Source organism: Fusarium proliferatum, assembly GCF_900067095.1.
Source record: "Fusarium proliferatum ET1 genome assembly, contig: FPRO_scaffold009, whole genome shotgun sequence".
Classification (NCBI taxonomy): domain Eukaryota; kingdom Fungi; phylum Ascomycota; class Sordariomycetes; order Hypocreales; family Nectriaceae; genus Fusarium; species Fusarium proliferatum.
In genome coordinates, this window is record NW_022194798.1 from 2068752 (window position 1) to 2084697 (window position 15946).

A 15946-nucleotide genomic window follows, 5' to 3' on the forward strand; every position below is an offset into this window, starting at 1 on the left:
TGCTTTCTTATAAAATTCTCTATGTGTCCCCTGAACACACTTGTAATCGAAGCTACTCAGGCTGGTACAAGTCGTGATGCATAATTAATACAAGGTGATAGCTCAGAATCACGCTACAATATCCTGTCTTTCCCCTCCTGACTTTACTTCGTAACCATTATCGCCTTGCCAATCGCGAACACGACTTCAAAAACTGCACCAAAAAACCTTTGTATCTTCTATCGTCTTTCAGACGTACCTATAGATATGGCGACAGCAACGAGGCATTGCGACTTTTTGGTAATTGGAGGTGGCAGTGGAGGTCTTGCCTCCGCTAGGAGAGCAAGTGGACGGTACGGTGCAAAGGTTATTGTAGTAGAGGCAAAGCGATTAGGGGGAACTTGTGTCAACGTGGGGTAATTCTGCCGCTTCTTGAGAGTCTGCCCAATTGCTGACCGTTGCAGATGTATACCGAAGAAGATCACCTGGAACGCGGCCAACCTGGCACAAGGTTTACGCGACGCCAAATCCTATGGTTTCTCTGTCGAACAGAGGGCACCTTTCGATTGGACGAGCTTCAAAAACAAACGAGATGCAATTATCAAGAAACTGAACGATATACACAAGCACAACCTTGAGAAGGACAGCGTCGAATATATTCACGGCCGAGCACGCCTTGTAGGCAAGAACGAGTCCATGATAAAGCTTCACGATGGCACCGAGATAAAGGTCAACGCAAAGAAAATCTTGATCGCGACTGGTGGACACCCTACAGTACCTCGAGGCATTCCCGGAGCCGAATATGGTATTAATAGCGATAGATTCTTTGAGCTGGATCATCAACCTAAAAAGGTAGCCCTGGTGGGAGCTGGTTATATTGCTGTGGAGTTTGCAGGAATGCTTAATGCTTTAGGCACAGAGACGCATCTTTTCATTAGGCATGATAAGTTTCTACGAACCTTTGATGAGATGATTCAGGACGAAATTCTCTCAGAGTACGAGCGTGTTGGCATACACATTCATAAAAACAGCAAGATCGAGAGGATTACAAAGACAGGGAAGCTTACTCTACACTATTCTGATTCAACTGGTCAGGGCAAGCTCGAGGACATGGATACTCTAATTTGGGCCGTGGGCCGAACACCAGAAGTGGAGGGTCTCGGTCTGGATATCGTGGGTATCAAGCAGAATGATAGGGGTCAGATCATCACAGACGAGTACCAGAACACTAACGTGGAGAATATCTATTCCCTTGGCGATGTAGTCGGCAAAATCGAGCTTACTCCAGTCGCAATCGCTGCGGGCCGCAAGCTTGGCGATCGCCTCTTCGGCGGTGAACAATTCCGCAACAGCAAGCTAGACTACAACCTCATTCCCTCCGTGGTTTTTGCGCATCCTGAAGTCGGCACCATTGGCCTCACGCAAGAAGAGGCTGAGAAGAAATATGGGAGGGATAACATCAAGATCTATAAGACCTCCTTCACGGCGACCTATTATACCATAATGGAGGATAAAGGGCCGTCCAGATACAAGCTTATTTGCCAGGGGAAGGACGAGAGGGTCGTGGGATTGCATATTTTTGGCTTGGGGAGTGGGGAGATATTGCAAGGGTTTGGGGTAGCGATTAAGATGGGGGCCACGAAGAAGGATTTTGATAGTTGCGTTGCGATTCATCCGACAAGTGCAGAGGAGCTGGTTACCCTCAACTAGATAGCCATCTAAGTATTATACACCATGAATATATAACGAGGTTGAAAAGACTGAAAGCTGCACGGCGTGAACGAGTATCTGAAATAAGCAATTCTCTATCTACAACTGGTGAAGGCAATAATCAAGGGTGAATATGGAATTGTTTATTATATTCCATTGGCTGGTGTTCACCTTACATAGCTAAGGACTCATGACCCGATCTAGACAAGCGTTATCGAATCCTTGAGTACGGAAGCGATTGGTGGGTTTATACGAGAGTGATTGGCTGATTTATACGAGGACGATTGGCTAGTGAATTTACAGCGTTTGACTACCTGCCATTAGATAGCCTCTTGGGAGAAGTCACTCAGCTCGTCCGGGCTCTTTCGGTTGGCCATCGGATTTACTGCCTGTTTTTAATGCACACAATTAATCTCAACTGCTATTACTGTACTTAGATTATGAGACACTAAGATAGAACTTGATTGCCTTGCTTGATGACCCTATATGTAAAACTAATAATATAAAAATACCTTAAACCATAAAGTAGTTTTCATCCCCCCGTCGCTAGTTTGAGTGACGTCTAGCCTTTCGCTGGTGGCTGCCAAGACTAGAGCCCATACTGGCGCAACCGTCGTCGCTGTACAAAATATCAACCACCCATTGCTTATGGTTCTCAGTGTTGACAACCACAGTGTCAGATGGATAAACCATGTTGGGGAGCTCAATGTCAAAATTGTCCGTGATTTCGTAGTAGGACTGTCCATTAGTGACGGGACCAACTTGACCTTGGAGGTCAAAGAGAAGGCCGCCATCGAGGGGCTTTTGGACAAAGGCAATGTCTTTGGTGATGTCGACATGTGTACCGGAGGCATATAGAAGCAAGGAGTTGGCGTCACTGTCGTAACAGGCAGTGATGGCATTGGCAGGGATTAGCTGCTTGTTGCTGAGAGGTGCGGTTGCGGCTGCCGTGGTTGAGAAGAATGGTAGGGCTGCAAGGACCTGGACGAGTGAATGAATGGGGTTGTTGAACTTGGCCATTGTTGCGGGCTTGAAGATAACGCGTGCTTTAGATGTACTGTAGGCTTGAGATGTTGTGATTCTAGAGATGAAAAATGAGATGTCATATAGGGAATTCTTGTCCTTTTTAAACCTGTAGCCTGTACAGACTTAATAAGTTAAATTATTGATATTTAGGAATTACCCGAGCCTGATGTGGAAAGATATATTGACTAAAATCTGTAGCGAAGATTAGTAGCGCAAGTTAATAAATCTAGTGCTTATCCGAATAGTTACAGAACTTAAAAGGCAGAAAGTTCCTGCCAAGTCTAAAGATCAATAAGGCCACTTCCATTTTTACAATGGCATAAGCCGTCAAATCGGGAATTCGGAGCCTGAGTCAACAATTAGCTTCAACTCAGCCTCCCCAAGTCCTGCGCATGAGCGGCATGACCCGATGTAGAACCAAACGTACCTCGCTATTAGAGACAGAGTTAGATCTACGCACCTGGTGAAAAGAACCACTTGACATCTGCAGTGGGTAGCAATTGTTGTTTCATTGAAGAAAGCCCTGAGACTACCATTCTGAGCAGATGGTACGCATCTCAGGTTGTCGAGCTGGATAGCATATAATGCTTAACTGCATGTTTTGTATGCTATTATATGCCCTTAATTAATAAGGCAAGCGAATTCCAGTGCAGCACTGCTATTGGCTTTATTTATCACGGCTATTGCCGATACTACTTTCTTACGCTGTTCTAGACCTCGGCGTTTGGCAGTTTGCGACGGCATGTCCCGAACTACCGATATCCATGCGAATGTAGTGTAAGAGAAGGATTACAGTGCCTCCATTATTATAGCTAGGTTCAGTGTAGTGGGATAGGCTTTTAGCTATCTAATCTTTACTGCCTTTATGCTATTATAAATATTGAGTAATGCTACACTTTAGCCCTACTTCTTTCTAGCTATAAGAAGTATTTTAAGTTTAAAAATATTTCAAGTAAAGTAATCTTTAAGTCCTTTAAGATATTAATTTTAATAGACTTTTTATTTTCTTTTATTATATTTCTATTTAAATAATATAGTTATTAAATATTCTATAGTAAGTGTAGAGAAAGTTCTCAAATCTTTAGGTGCCTTAGGCTGCAACAGGCTGTTTATGCAACAAACCAATACTTATTATTTCTCGCCGTTTCCGCTCAATTCACGACATTCATAATCAGGCCAAGAAATAATCAAAGCTTCAACAGCACTTGACCCCCTTTCACAGCTTAAGTAGGAGCAGAGGCGACAAGACTAGGCTAAGCTAGTACTTTTCAGCGCTTTTGAACAACTAACTGCCGTTACCCTAATGGAAGACGCTGTGCGCAATAAAAAGAAACGGCGCGCGAGCAGACCAAAAGCTCGTACGGGATGTACAGCTTGCAAGTAAGGCCTCCTCCCATTTCCAGGCTAGGCGAACCGTGGACTTTATTCAAAGCGCTAATCCCTATGCTAGGAGTCGGCATGTCAAATGCGATGAGACAAAGCCAAAGTGTGATCGGTAGGTAATCGGGGAGTGACTTTCTCGAAGTGACAAGCTCCAATGTGTGCTTAACTGGCTAACTGCGTACGCTCACTCTATAGATGTGAAGAATACGGGGCATTCTGCGAGTACCAGATCCCTCAACCCAAAGAAGCGGCATACAAGGTGGAGGATAGCAGCAGGGACCTCATTCCTATTCAACCTCGACATCCAGTGCAGCCTATATCTAACCCTTCAGATTCTCTTTGCTGCGAAGAGGTAGAAGCCCGGTATTTTCGAATATTTCACGAGAAGCTGGCCTTCGATTTGAGTGGTTATCATGAAGCTCCCTTTTGGACTCGGCTCATACCACAACAATGCCATCATCACCCAGGGATAAAACACGCAATTTTGGCACTCAGTGCTCTGTACAAATCTGCATTATCGTCTAGTTCTCATACGGTTAATCTAAACGATGAGCATTATAGCTTTGCTTTGGTACAGCAGAAGCAAGCTATTCGATCGCTGCGCAATGATCTGTCTAGTGGACAACCTCAGATGAGGCTTGCGCTCGTAGCGAGTCTACTCTTTTCATGCTTTGAGAGTTTCCATGGGGACTGGGAGACAGCGACACACCAGGTATATAACGGATTCAATATCTTGAAGCGTCTCAGTGAAGATGAGAGACGGGAATCGACCGATAGCCTTGCTGATATTGAGATCGACGTGGGGCTAACTTTGCGTCGCCTCGAGCTGCAAATATTGTCATTTCTCGCTATGAGCCCCATGTTGGAGCAGCATCCGAATAACCTGAATCTTGAGGAAACCGTATTGAATCTGCCGGATCAGTTCACTACCTTCAACGAAGCTTTCACAGCAGTGACTAAACTTGCTGTTTCCATTCTTCGACATTCCAAGATATCTGTCCGCTGCGAAAATGATCCAGCATCTCAGGACTTTCTGGCACAACAGAAACAGCACCTCCAGAGATTAATGGATCAATGGGGCAAGGCATATGAAGTTATGTTTCTCGAAGCATGCCAAAACATTACTGACAGAGAGCATCTTGGCATCCTCCAAGTTCGAATATGTGCCTGGAAGTGCGAAATCCTCATTGCTACGAGTATGTCCGACACAGAATCCGTCTTTGACGATTTCACAGCGCAATTCCAAAGGATCACCCATTTTGCGCGATATGTACTCCAGAAGGACCAGGAACTTCGGGACTTGGATGGCCCGAGATTACAATATGGCATGGGACTGATCATGGCGTTGTTCTTTACAGCTACCAGATGCCGGAACTTCTTCGTGCGCAGGGAGGCTATCGCTATACTCCAGGAGTGGCCTTGCACCAATGGAATCTGGCACAGTTTGCAGGCGGCAAAGGTTGCCGAGTGGATAGTGAGCATCGAGGAACAGAGCTGTAGTGGACTAGAATTCGTTCCGGCAGAGTGTCGGGTGAAGCTGCCGAGTTTGAGAGTGAACTTGAAGAAGGGTGTGATTACTGTGGAATGCATGCAGTCTTCTGCTAATGGCATCTTGGAACCCCGAAAAGCAAACCTCAATTGGCCTTGATAGAAATGCACATAGGAGGAAGTGGCATATCTGGTTAGATGAACCCCGAGCCATACATGTCCTAGCCTGATCGAATTTTGATTGCAAGATGGCCACCAGCGCTCTCGCCACTAACGATGATGTTTTCTGCTGGAACTAGCAGAAGGAGTCGATAGACCAAGATGCAGGTATGCCACACGACTTGACACCATGATAGGAGCGCTATGGTATGTTGGCGAGAGTTATAGTCTAAGTTTTAGATATAATTTAGATGTGATTTAGATGAGTTTGGACGATGGGTTACACTTAGATTGATAGCCGAGGGATTGCACTCGATGTGTGGGGTTTTGGGGCTCGCGGGACAATGACAGGGAACCTGTACCTACACCAGTGGCATCACGGTAGCATCGCTGCGGCATCACTGAATAGATAGCCACGTGAGACGAAAATAATACTTTCAAAATAGCCTATCATTTGGAGGTCATTTGGAGGCTTATAGTATGTATATACAAATGAGGCTACTTAGAAAGACTAACCTCAAGCAGATTGTTTGCAATTATATTCGCTTAAAAAAAATAAATAAATAAATAAAAAAAGGTAATTGCTAAAATAAGGGCTTTATATATTAGACTAATAACAGAAAGGATTTATAAGAAATAGAAAAATCCCCTCGGTTATCTGAAGGGTATCATAAACAGATGGCTTGAGGGTCTGGCTTTGAATGGTGAATGAAGAGGTCCGCGATAGACGGCTTTAATCTTCTGATAGTTGATTAGTTCGGTGCATTCATGGCTGCGACCGTCTTTGCTTGGCTGTAAACATTATCGATAGGGGAACAACTCTCCACAAAGATACTCCCCCTTCTCGAGATAAACTATAGTGGCGTAAGTTCTCATGAAACCGTCCGGTCAGAGAAAAAGATTGCGCAACACTCTCCCGTTCTCTAGCGCACCAAACACGGACGATTGAAAACCTTCAATCTTCGATGCTGTGATAGGGTCAGTTCCCGTGAGCATATTGCAGGATTATTGATCCTAGCGATGGTGGATAAAGGTAAGTTCACAGCTGCTTTGTCCTCCTGAAATTCACTTTACAGTTCAAGATTCAGCGCTGATGTGTCGACACGTGATTAGTAGCTCGTGCGTGAGACCCAAACTCTACCTGTACAACGACCTTATGTACCTTCATCAGAGTTTCAATGTGCTTAGAACCAAGGTATGTATTCCATTAACAAAAATCATCGGCTATCGCGCTTTTAACAATGCAGTCTCATCTAACTATCTATTGGCCAACTACCTCTTCCCCCTCCGCGCTGGCAATTTCGCTTTATCCTCCTCTTTTATTGGCGGAAACATCTCTGTAAGGTTCGCAACATGCGACCCGTTCATAGGCTGGCCCAAGAATTTGGCTTCGGCATCGAGCTTCTCGTAAAAGGCCCCGGTCACCTGTTCATTTCGATAATCAAGACGATGACCGCACCGATACGTAGTGACATCGTAGATGCTGGGGTTGTCCTTGCAGCAGTAGCCCCAGCAGTCTGAGAATAATTCCATCGCGGGGACATACGGCGACTCGCGATGGCTCTGCTCGATGATGTGCAGCATCGTTGGGATGCCGACTTCGTGGAAGACGTCGAAGGACTTGAAGATTGGTGCTGCGATGATGTAGTCCTTGAAGAACTTGCGAGGGATGAAGTAGATGTCGCTCCAGCCGACACAAAACTCATTGATGTCAATTTTGAAGCCTAGGTCCAAATGATCCAGCTGGGCGCTGGCGAGTTGCGCTTTGAGATGGTAGTGAGGACCACCCCATCCACCCCAGTCATAGCCCTTGGTGTCATTCATGCAGGAGAACTGGGGTCCTACAGGCTTCATCTCAGGCCATGTCATGGGGAAGTAGATCTTGTTGCGATCAATACCGCCCCAGGCCAGAGGATCGATCCAGGCGTCAAAGTGATAGTACAAGAGGCCGTCAATCTCTGGATCCTCGTCGAGAATCAACTGCATTGTATCGGCGACCTGCTGGTAAATGTGAAAGGTGAGGGTGCTTTGATCATGAGTGATGTTGTGGTACTCCGGCTTGCGCCCCTCGGCTTTCATCATATCTGGCATTGAGATGTGAATGTCTCGGAAGAAGGGCTTGTACTTCATGAGCGTTGGTATGCGCTCTGGATGAACAGAATTCCATCTGATGAAGGCCATGGTGTTTTTGAAAGGCGATGTGACGATCTTTGGAGCGTCGGCATCTTGCGTTGTTGCTGCCGCCAACGTGCTTGCCTCAGTTGGCGTAGTGGAAATAGACTTGGTAGGCATGGCTACTTGGTACATAGCCAAAGCCATAACCGCCATGACTGTGATGAGGGTGTTGATGAAGATGAACAATATCCTCTTATTCTGAACAATAGCCCCAAGTTTGGAGAAGAACCCCGTCTTGGGATCGGAATCAGACTTGGTGGTGGTGGGCTTAGGAGCGGGGTTTTCCATGTAGAGCCAGGTAGCGACAAAGATGATGAATGTGCCTGGAACAACGAGAAAGCTGAGGGAAGTATCTGAGATGAGAGGTGCTAGGTAGAGCAATATTCCGGTCGAAAAGGCTGTCGCGAAACATTTGACCAGCGCGTCGGCATCTGCAATGGGGAAACGTTGGTCAGCTTAGGGTTGCAGGGGGAAGGAGGGAGACCTGGGCTTACACTTATATACGGCAGTGATCGCAAGGCCGATGAATACATTGCTCATAATGACCAGAATGGCATGGATGCTTCCGTATCCCTCAAAGAACCCCGGCTCGTTGGAGCTTACGCACTTGATGGTGATATGGCAGACAAAGTTGACGATTGTGCCAGATGCGTACAGGATCATGTTGTTGGCGTGCAGGCTGGAATCATCTGCTTTGAGAAGAACTTGGTTATACACGCCAGATGAAGCGCTGAGAAAGACCTGGAAAAGAAGAAGAGCATATGTGTCGAGAGGATAGAGGGCGCCCTTGCCAGGCTGATATTGCGTGACGATTAGGCCGCTGAGCTGTAGGGGTAATTTGTCAGTAGATTGTTCTCGAGATATTTGGGGGTTGAGCCGTACCTGCATGGCGATTGCCATCCATTGCGTCTTGGACACCTGCTGATTGAGAGTCGCAATCATGACCAGGGCGGTGATGAGGGTGACGCCGCTTTTTGTCAATTGGATCGTGCCTGGATCTGCCATCTTATAACTCAAGAAGAGCTGATCGATCATCATTAGCTCATACAGCAAGGCAGAAGGTAAGAGGAATTGCTCACCGAGTTGTTGATGAGAATGTAAATGAGCGCCAGGTTGTAGAAGCCGAACCGCACATCATTCCTCACCTCACCACGAACATACCCCCAAAACGTCCTTATACCAAAGGGTAGTGCCGCCGAAGTTGACCCAGAATCTCTTGATCCCTCATCGTCCGAGTCCATCGCAGTAAGCGACGACGCATCCCCATCTTTATCCTGAATCTCCAAGTCCCTATGATCATCCGCCAGCGACGCATACGCCGTGTCTGAGCCTCGTGTCGAGGGTCCAACGCCCATCTGCGCTCTGGTCTTACACTCGCGGTAGAAGAATATCGAAGAGAGGATCAATTTGAGAAACTCGGAGATGGTGATGGATCCCGATGGTGAAAATGCATATGAACCCCCGCTCTGGGCAGTCTTCATAATAACGCCGATGCCGACTTGGATACCGACGAGCCCCAGCGCCGCGATGTACGCTGCTCGTTGGGGGCTGCTGTTGCGCAGCGATAGCTTTCGAAGAAACCGTGTTGCAGACATGATTTGTTTCTGCGGCGTCTACTTTTCGAAGAGTAGATTGGGAAGAACAGGGGAAAAAACGAAGTACGTGGTGAAGTTTAGTATTACTTGAGAGAGTAGCTTGTGCCTCTGCAACCGTAAAGATACGACGCTTCATGCTGTTCCTGCGTCGAGAACAACGCCACAGATATCAGCTCGCGGCCGTTCACATAACTCAACAAGACGCCACATTCCTCACCTGGCGAATAGCGGCAGGCCGCTAACCAGGAACAGGGACCCTGAGGCATGCTGTATTCGGTAGTGGGCGCTCCAAACGGGGTTCTAGAGGGTCTGAGATTTAGGGCTGAAAGGTGTCACCGAGAAATGGGGTCTCCGTTGCCGGGACCCGGGGGCTGAAAGCTTGTTTCTTTTCTGGTTCCCCTGTTTGCGGCCAAGGGTCCAGAGGGATATTGGTGTCTGAACAAGGGTATTGTGTGAGAAACTGTGTTGGGATCTGCATTCAGATATTTCAGGGCAGATCCAGATTGCGGTATGACATGTCTGGATCATTCCATCATTCCCATGTATTTCGACTGGTGCAAGCTTTGTTAGTTGAGTTAGTTAGTTAGTGTACCTTTGTGGCGCGCCGCTTTAGTGATCAGGCCCAATACGGACATCGTGGAAAGCATGCAGTGACAGGGGCACTTCACTCAAAACAATTGCTACAGCAGCGCAATCATTTGTCGGTGCACCTAATTCACAGCGATAATTGGGAACTGCAACCACTCTTCGATTGCACTCCCGTTGCTTGGTGATGTATCTCGTATAAATCAGGGCCCTGTGGCTGTCTCATCTTTTCTACAGCAGCCGCCTCTAGTCAATCACACACTGTAAAAAATATCACTCTAGTCCAGATGCGGCGCCCAGCATGCCAGTCTAATACCTCAACAACCATTCTGACGGATACGAGATCGCCATGGTAGCTATCGACCTTCCAGACCGTTATTTTACTTTCCATTCGCTAAACAAGGGCCCGGAAAGCCTTCCGTCGAGATACCTACCCGTCCATCTTTCCCCCTACGATCAATATAACATTCCTTGGCTAGATTTCCGCTTTTGTGGTGGAACTAACGCCAAACCTTGTGCATCCCGTCCAGAACGTTTTCTGGCGCGCGCCGAACCCGGTTTCGGTCGAGAGCTATAGCCATATGGTTTTGTTAACTGTTCTGGGCGGTTGATAGAGGTGAGTCTGGAGCGAGTGGCGTGCCTCTCGAACATCGACAAGTGCGTTTGAGGGGACGGGCTACTGGCTGAAAGGATGAAGGTAAAGAGACTAACTACTCCCGCTCAAAGGCAGTCTTGGTGAAGGACGATTTAAAGTGGTTGACCACCACGAGATTCGCATCGATCAGTCCCCTCATTGTCTAAACTCAGCGATAGTTTTACATACTTCATCATGCCTCACATTCATGATAACGCTGTTACCAATGGCATCAATGGCCACACAGATGACTATGAGCCAGTCAATGTCATCATCCCCATTGGCGGTATCGGTTCCCGCTTTGCCAAGGAGGGATATCGTTTCCCAAAGCCCCTCATCAACATTGTTGGACAGCCTATGCTCCTTTGGTTAATCGAAAACCTCAGTCTTCGCCCCAAAGACACTCTATGGATTGCTGTCAATGAGCAGATTGACCATGAGTTCAGAATCGGTCAGCTTGTTAGCAAGAACTTTCCAAAAGTTAATATGAAGCTCCTTTTGTTGAGACATCAGACGAAGGGTGCTAGTGAGACAGTAAGTGCATCACCAATCATCAACTTTGCCTAGATGGCCATGGTCTAACACTGCCCGCCCCGCCTCAGCTATACATGGTCACCCAGAGCATGACCAAAGAGCACCTGCGACATCGAACTGTATCTCTTGATTGCGATACAATTTATTGGAATGACATCTTGTCATCTGTGCGGAAGCTACCCAGCGGCCATGGCGGCTGCTTCTACTTCATCGACCAAGGCGACAAGCCCATCTTCTCTTATATCCAGACAGAAAACGAATCGTAAGTTGCCAGTACAACCCCCACCTTGCCTCCTGATACTGACTGTTATCACCAGACCCGGTGCAGAGCGAATAGTTGACATCCAAGAGAAGAAAGCAATCAGCAACAAAGCCAACACGGGAGCATACGTCTTCCCCTCCGCCGCCGACCTCAAGACCTGGGCCGCAGAGAACCTCGACGTGAAACATCCCGATGGTGCTGAAGTCGGCGAGTACTACACCTCACAAGTTATCTCCATGATGGTCCAGAGCGGGGTTCCTTTTATCGGCTTGCCTCTCCTGAAGAAGGACTTTGCTGTCGTTGGCACCCCAGAGCAACTGCAGGAGCTCCTCGCCGCTCTTAAGAAAGACAACCACAGTATGCCAGCTACATTGAAGAAGCGCAGGTTCTGCTTCGATTTGGATATGACCCTCGTGGGAGTCCCCGCTGTTTCGGGAGATTACTCAACATGTCCACCTATCTCTAAGAATATTCGTCTTGTGCAGCAGCTGTACAAGGCTGGCCACTACATCATCATCGTGAGTGCAACAGACCTATTTTCCAAGTAAAATGCTGACACAATCCCAGCAAACAGCTCGCAGAATGAAGACGCATTCCGGCAACCCCGGCAGAGTCCTCGCTGACGTCGGCCTCGTCACCTTCAAACAGCTCTCAGACTACGAGATCCCCTACCACGAGATCAACTTCGGCAAGCCATACGCCGACGTCTACGTCGACGACTTGGCTGTCAACGCCAATCTCGACACCGCGCGTGAACTCGGCTGGATCCTCGACGAGCCTGAAGTCACACCTCGACTCGGCCAAGTACGTAGAAGTTCTGCCGAGGATGTCAAGAAGGCTGGCATGATTGCCGCGCGCGACTTCAACACTGTCCAGATCATCAGGGACAAGGTCATCAAGTCGAGTAAATCTGAGGCTATTCTCGGTGAGCTGTATTTTTACGCTCACATGCCGCCTACACTGTCTCGCATCTTTCCCTCTGTTTATAGCGTGGATTACATCCCCGCCACTTCCACCTACAGCATCACCATGGAGAACCGTCGTGGCCGCACATTCTCTCATCTTCTCGTTGGACGGTCAATTACCAAAGGCCGTCTGAGCAAATTCCTCGAGACCCTGCACACTATTCACACTGCACCAAATACCACCTCACAGCCCGTCATGGACGTCCCCGAGGCGCTTGAGGCTAAGTTTGCGCCAAAGGCGCCCGGTGATCACCCCATCAATATCTACGCCAATTACGGCACCAAGCTGCGCAGCAGGTATTTTCAGCACCGAGATCGCTACGACGCGCTGGGTCCACTAGCTGCCTCGCTATTTGCTCGTCTGGATGAATTTCTCGACACATATGAGGCTGAGGAGAAGGGCGTTCACGCTAATGTCATCCACGGTGATCCTGTGTTTAGCAACGCCATCATTTCAGATGATGAGAGAACCGTTAGCTTCATTGATGTGCGGTGCCAGCTGGAGAACTATCTCACCCCCGAGGGCGACATCAATTACGATCTCGGCAAAGTTTTGCAGTCGCTGTGCGGGTATGACTACATCCTCTTCATGAGCGCTAACAACTATGACCTCACGGGAGCTCTGGAGGATGATAAACCGCTGCTGGATGAGGCGGATACAGAGTTGTTGAACGAGCTGCAGGAGCAGTTCTTTGACTTCCTCAAGAACAACTATTCTGTGAGGCTGCATCGCAAGACACTGTTCCGCGTCACAGCCTCTCTTTTCTTCAGTCTTATTCCTTTACACCGAAAGGAACTAGGCGCCGTATTTCTACGCATGTGTAAAGAGACATTAGATAAGGCGGGTGGTATTGGTTATTAAATCTGTTTGTGGTGTCATTAATGTACATATTCCCTCACCAGTTCAAAATTGATGGCCGTTGTTTGATGAATGACTACCCTGAGCCTTTTCTTGGTTTCGCGTTTTGCATGTCGTATACCAATACCGTATCGGGTAATTTTTAACGATCCCCGCCCGAACGACAAGGCCCACTCTTTCCGCCGTACCTATGGTGGGCTGGGCGTCAAAGACATGCATCACGCCATTGAGCTGATTAGATGTCATTCTCTCAATTGCTAGTTTTATATGAATGACTGCACGTGTATTTGCGATTTTCTGTACTTGAGCCCATGATTCCTCAAGGCAAAAATCTCATCCTCTACGAAGGCCTACTGCCCACTCTTACCAACCTCAGTGATGGCGTTCCCTGAATTATCCGACCCTTCCCTCTGCTCAACATGAAATTGTCAGGCGAGAATCAAGGAATTACAGCATCTCCATCTCCGTACGTCGTGAAGATATATACCGGACAGGATCTTCCTGGCAGCTCTGTCTTGTGAGAACTCCGGACCTTCATTAACGATGCCTACCGAAGCCACGACATTAATCCTCTTGGCAAAATCGGCGAAAGGATTCAGCACGATACTCAAATAGTCGACGAAATAGGTACAAATGGCTTCACGGTTGTCATGTCTTGCGCGGATGAGATTGTAGGCACAGCATGTGTCAAGGATTGGAAGCCCAGTGCCCAGGAGAATGAGTGGAACCGGCCGGCCATTTGCCGGGAAGAGGGCCGATAAGGCCTCAGTTATGGATGCCGAGTCTGTACCGGGAACCTCTAGCTGCGAGGGAGATGTCGAGGTTTTCATGGTTGCAGTCAAACCTGGACTTCAATACAGAAAGAAGGGGATTGCAGAAGGCCTCCTACGGGCATGTGAGCTACAAATGAAGAAACAGTTTCCTCCAAGAACAGATCAGGTGCGAGTAATGCTGAGAGTTGTTCGAGAAATCAATAGCTAATACTGGCTGAAAAAAGGATACCAGATTGTTGGCGAACGCTACTGCCCGCCCATAGCATGGGATGTGGATAGGCATTTATTTTACTGGCCATGAGAAAAGACATTTAGATGAGGTATGCTACTTTGCGACAGTCACGAGAGAAACAGGATATACCTATAAAGTTTTGTGAAAGCAATAAACTTTTATTTGATCGAACCTTTAAAGAATATTTAACCAATGTAACAGTGGAAACCCAAATTGTTAGGAAAAAAGCTCCTAACTCGTTTGCGATGCGATGACAAGATAATACACCAGGCACAAAAATAAAAAGCCCCCAGTTGGCAACATAACTTCGAGCGTGCCCTTCAAGTCAATCTTTGTCGACATAGCTCATGATTTGTTGGTTCGCCATCTGACAGCGCACGTGCTCCATAGATGACTTTTAAAATCTCCCATGAAATAGCAAAGTGAAAATTCCCCAATGCGCAGGTTTGCATCAATTCTCAAACACCAATCAAGGTGAAAAGCTTGGCTGGCGTGGTGTGCCAGTAACTTCTACCACTTCCAGTTCTTTTTCTTCTTGGACAACTGGGCATTGTTTCTGAGGGAGTGCCCATGTGAGAAGTGCTGGCGGGCAGGCTGTGAGAAATTGTGTTGGGGGACTGCTCTGCTGCCTAACCCTGTAGTGCGTGAGTGCTGGGGGCTGCTGGTATACTGCTGCTGAGGAGGTGGAGAAAGTGACTGTGGAGTGTGTTCGGGGACACCAACAAGCCCCATCTTCTTCTTCTTGGGGGGATCCCGGAGAGTATACCCGCCCCTGAAATACTGAGTCTCCCTCAGGGTGTGCCCACGGTTGAAGTGTGTTGGAGGAGCTTGATATTGAGGTCCAGCTCGATAATGGCCAGTTGGCTGGGAAGGATTGTTACCCATGTTGAAGATTATGTCTGAGCTGAGTAAAGGTGGGTTGATGAGATGGAACTGACAGAAAATATAGGTGCGTTTGTGTATGTACCAACGAGTCAAAGATAGAATGAGAGGCTGGGTGAGAGTGAGTGTCTGCGTATGTGTGTATAGCGGAGAGATAGTGTGTATGTGTGAGTGAGTGAGTGGTATGTTAGTGAGTTAGTGAGAGAAGGTGTACGTGTAGCAAAGAGAGACAGACACAAGAGTCAGTCTCCGTGATGTGTGTGTAGCAAAGACAGAAGACAGCCAGAGTATAACTCAGTGTCAGTGTCAAGACCAGAGTCGAACTTGGAACAAAAGAGCTGAGTGATTCTGACTGGGCAAATTCGAGCTGAGTGTTCAAGTGTAGTCTAAGGAGGAAAAAAGGAAGTGGGGGAAAAAGAGGACAGAGGGCCTTTTTATACACAGAAGGAAGCTGGAGTGATCTGGGAGAAGCTGGAGTGATCTGGGGGAAGTCTAAACTTGACGAGACTCTCGAAACTGTCTGTAAATGTTATACCTTCACTAACTTGTTTGTGACGAGGAATACTGAGCTTGAGATGACAGGCGGGTGGATGAGTCACAATAGAGTTACCGTGCCTATGGTGTTGAGACTGCACGCACCAGGACAAGCGTTTGAACTCCATAGACAAAGCCAGCCAGCGGTATCTCTGGAGCTCTGATGCACGC

The 15946-nt window shown here is 47.6% G+C and overlaps 5 protein-coding genes across 5 annotated transcripts; 3 read left to right on the forward strand and 2 right to left on the reverse strand.

The window, feature by feature from the left end:
* Positions 1 to 246: 246 nt before the first annotated feature.
* On the forward strand, positions 247 to 1689 carry FPRO_14989 (putative glutathione reductase (NADPH); the record flags this gene model as incomplete). Its single annotated transcript, XM_031220741.1, has 2 exons — positions 247 to 395; positions 444 to 1689. The coding sequence occupies 2 exons, from the start codon at positions 247 to 249 to the stop codon at positions 1687 to 1689; spliced, it is 1395 nt and encodes a 464-aa protein (XP_031086369.1).
* A 546-nt stretch (positions 1690 to 2235) lies between these two features.
* FPRO_14988 (uncharacterized protein) lies at positions 2236 to 2709 on the reverse strand (the record flags this gene model as incomplete). Its single annotated transcript, XM_031220742.1, has 1 exon — positions 2236 to 2709. One exon carries the CDS (start codon positions 2707 to 2709, stop codon positions 2236 to 2238), a length of 474 nt encoding a protein of 157 aa, XP_031086370.1.
* A 1309-nt stretch (positions 2710 to 4018) lies between these two features.
* Positions 4019 to 5746, forward strand: FPRO_14987 (uncharacterized protein; the record flags this gene model as incomplete). Its single annotated transcript, XM_031220743.1, has 3 exons — positions 4019 to 4095; positions 4166 to 4210; positions 4294 to 5746. The coding sequence occupies 3 exons, from the start codon at positions 4019 to 4021 to the stop codon at positions 5744 to 5746; spliced, it is 1575 nt and encodes a 524-aa protein (XP_031086371.1).
* A 1271-nt stretch (positions 5747 to 7017) lies between these two features.
* Positions 7018 to 9515, reverse strand: FPRO_14986 (uncharacterized protein; the record flags this gene model as incomplete). The annotated part of the gene is made up of 4 exons (XM_031220744.1): positions 7018 to 8351; positions 8415 to 8745; positions 8803 to 8943; positions 9000 to 9515. The coding sequence occupies 4 exons, from the start codon at positions 9513 to 9515 to the stop codon at positions 7018 to 7020; spliced, it is 2322 nt and encodes a 773-aa protein (XP_031086372.1).
* Positions 9516 to 10929: 1414 nt separating this feature from the next.
* On the forward strand, positions 10930 to 13357 carry FPRO_14985 (uncharacterized protein; the record flags this gene model as incomplete). The annotated part of the gene is made up of 4 exons (XM_031220745.1): positions 10930 to 11268; positions 11337 to 11530; positions 11586 to 12048; positions 12098 to 13357. The coding sequence occupies 4 exons, from the start codon at positions 10930 to 10932 to the stop codon at positions 13355 to 13357; spliced, it is 2256 nt and encodes a 751-aa protein (XP_031086373.1).
* Between the last annotated feature and the right edge of the window lie 2589 nt (positions 13358 to 15946).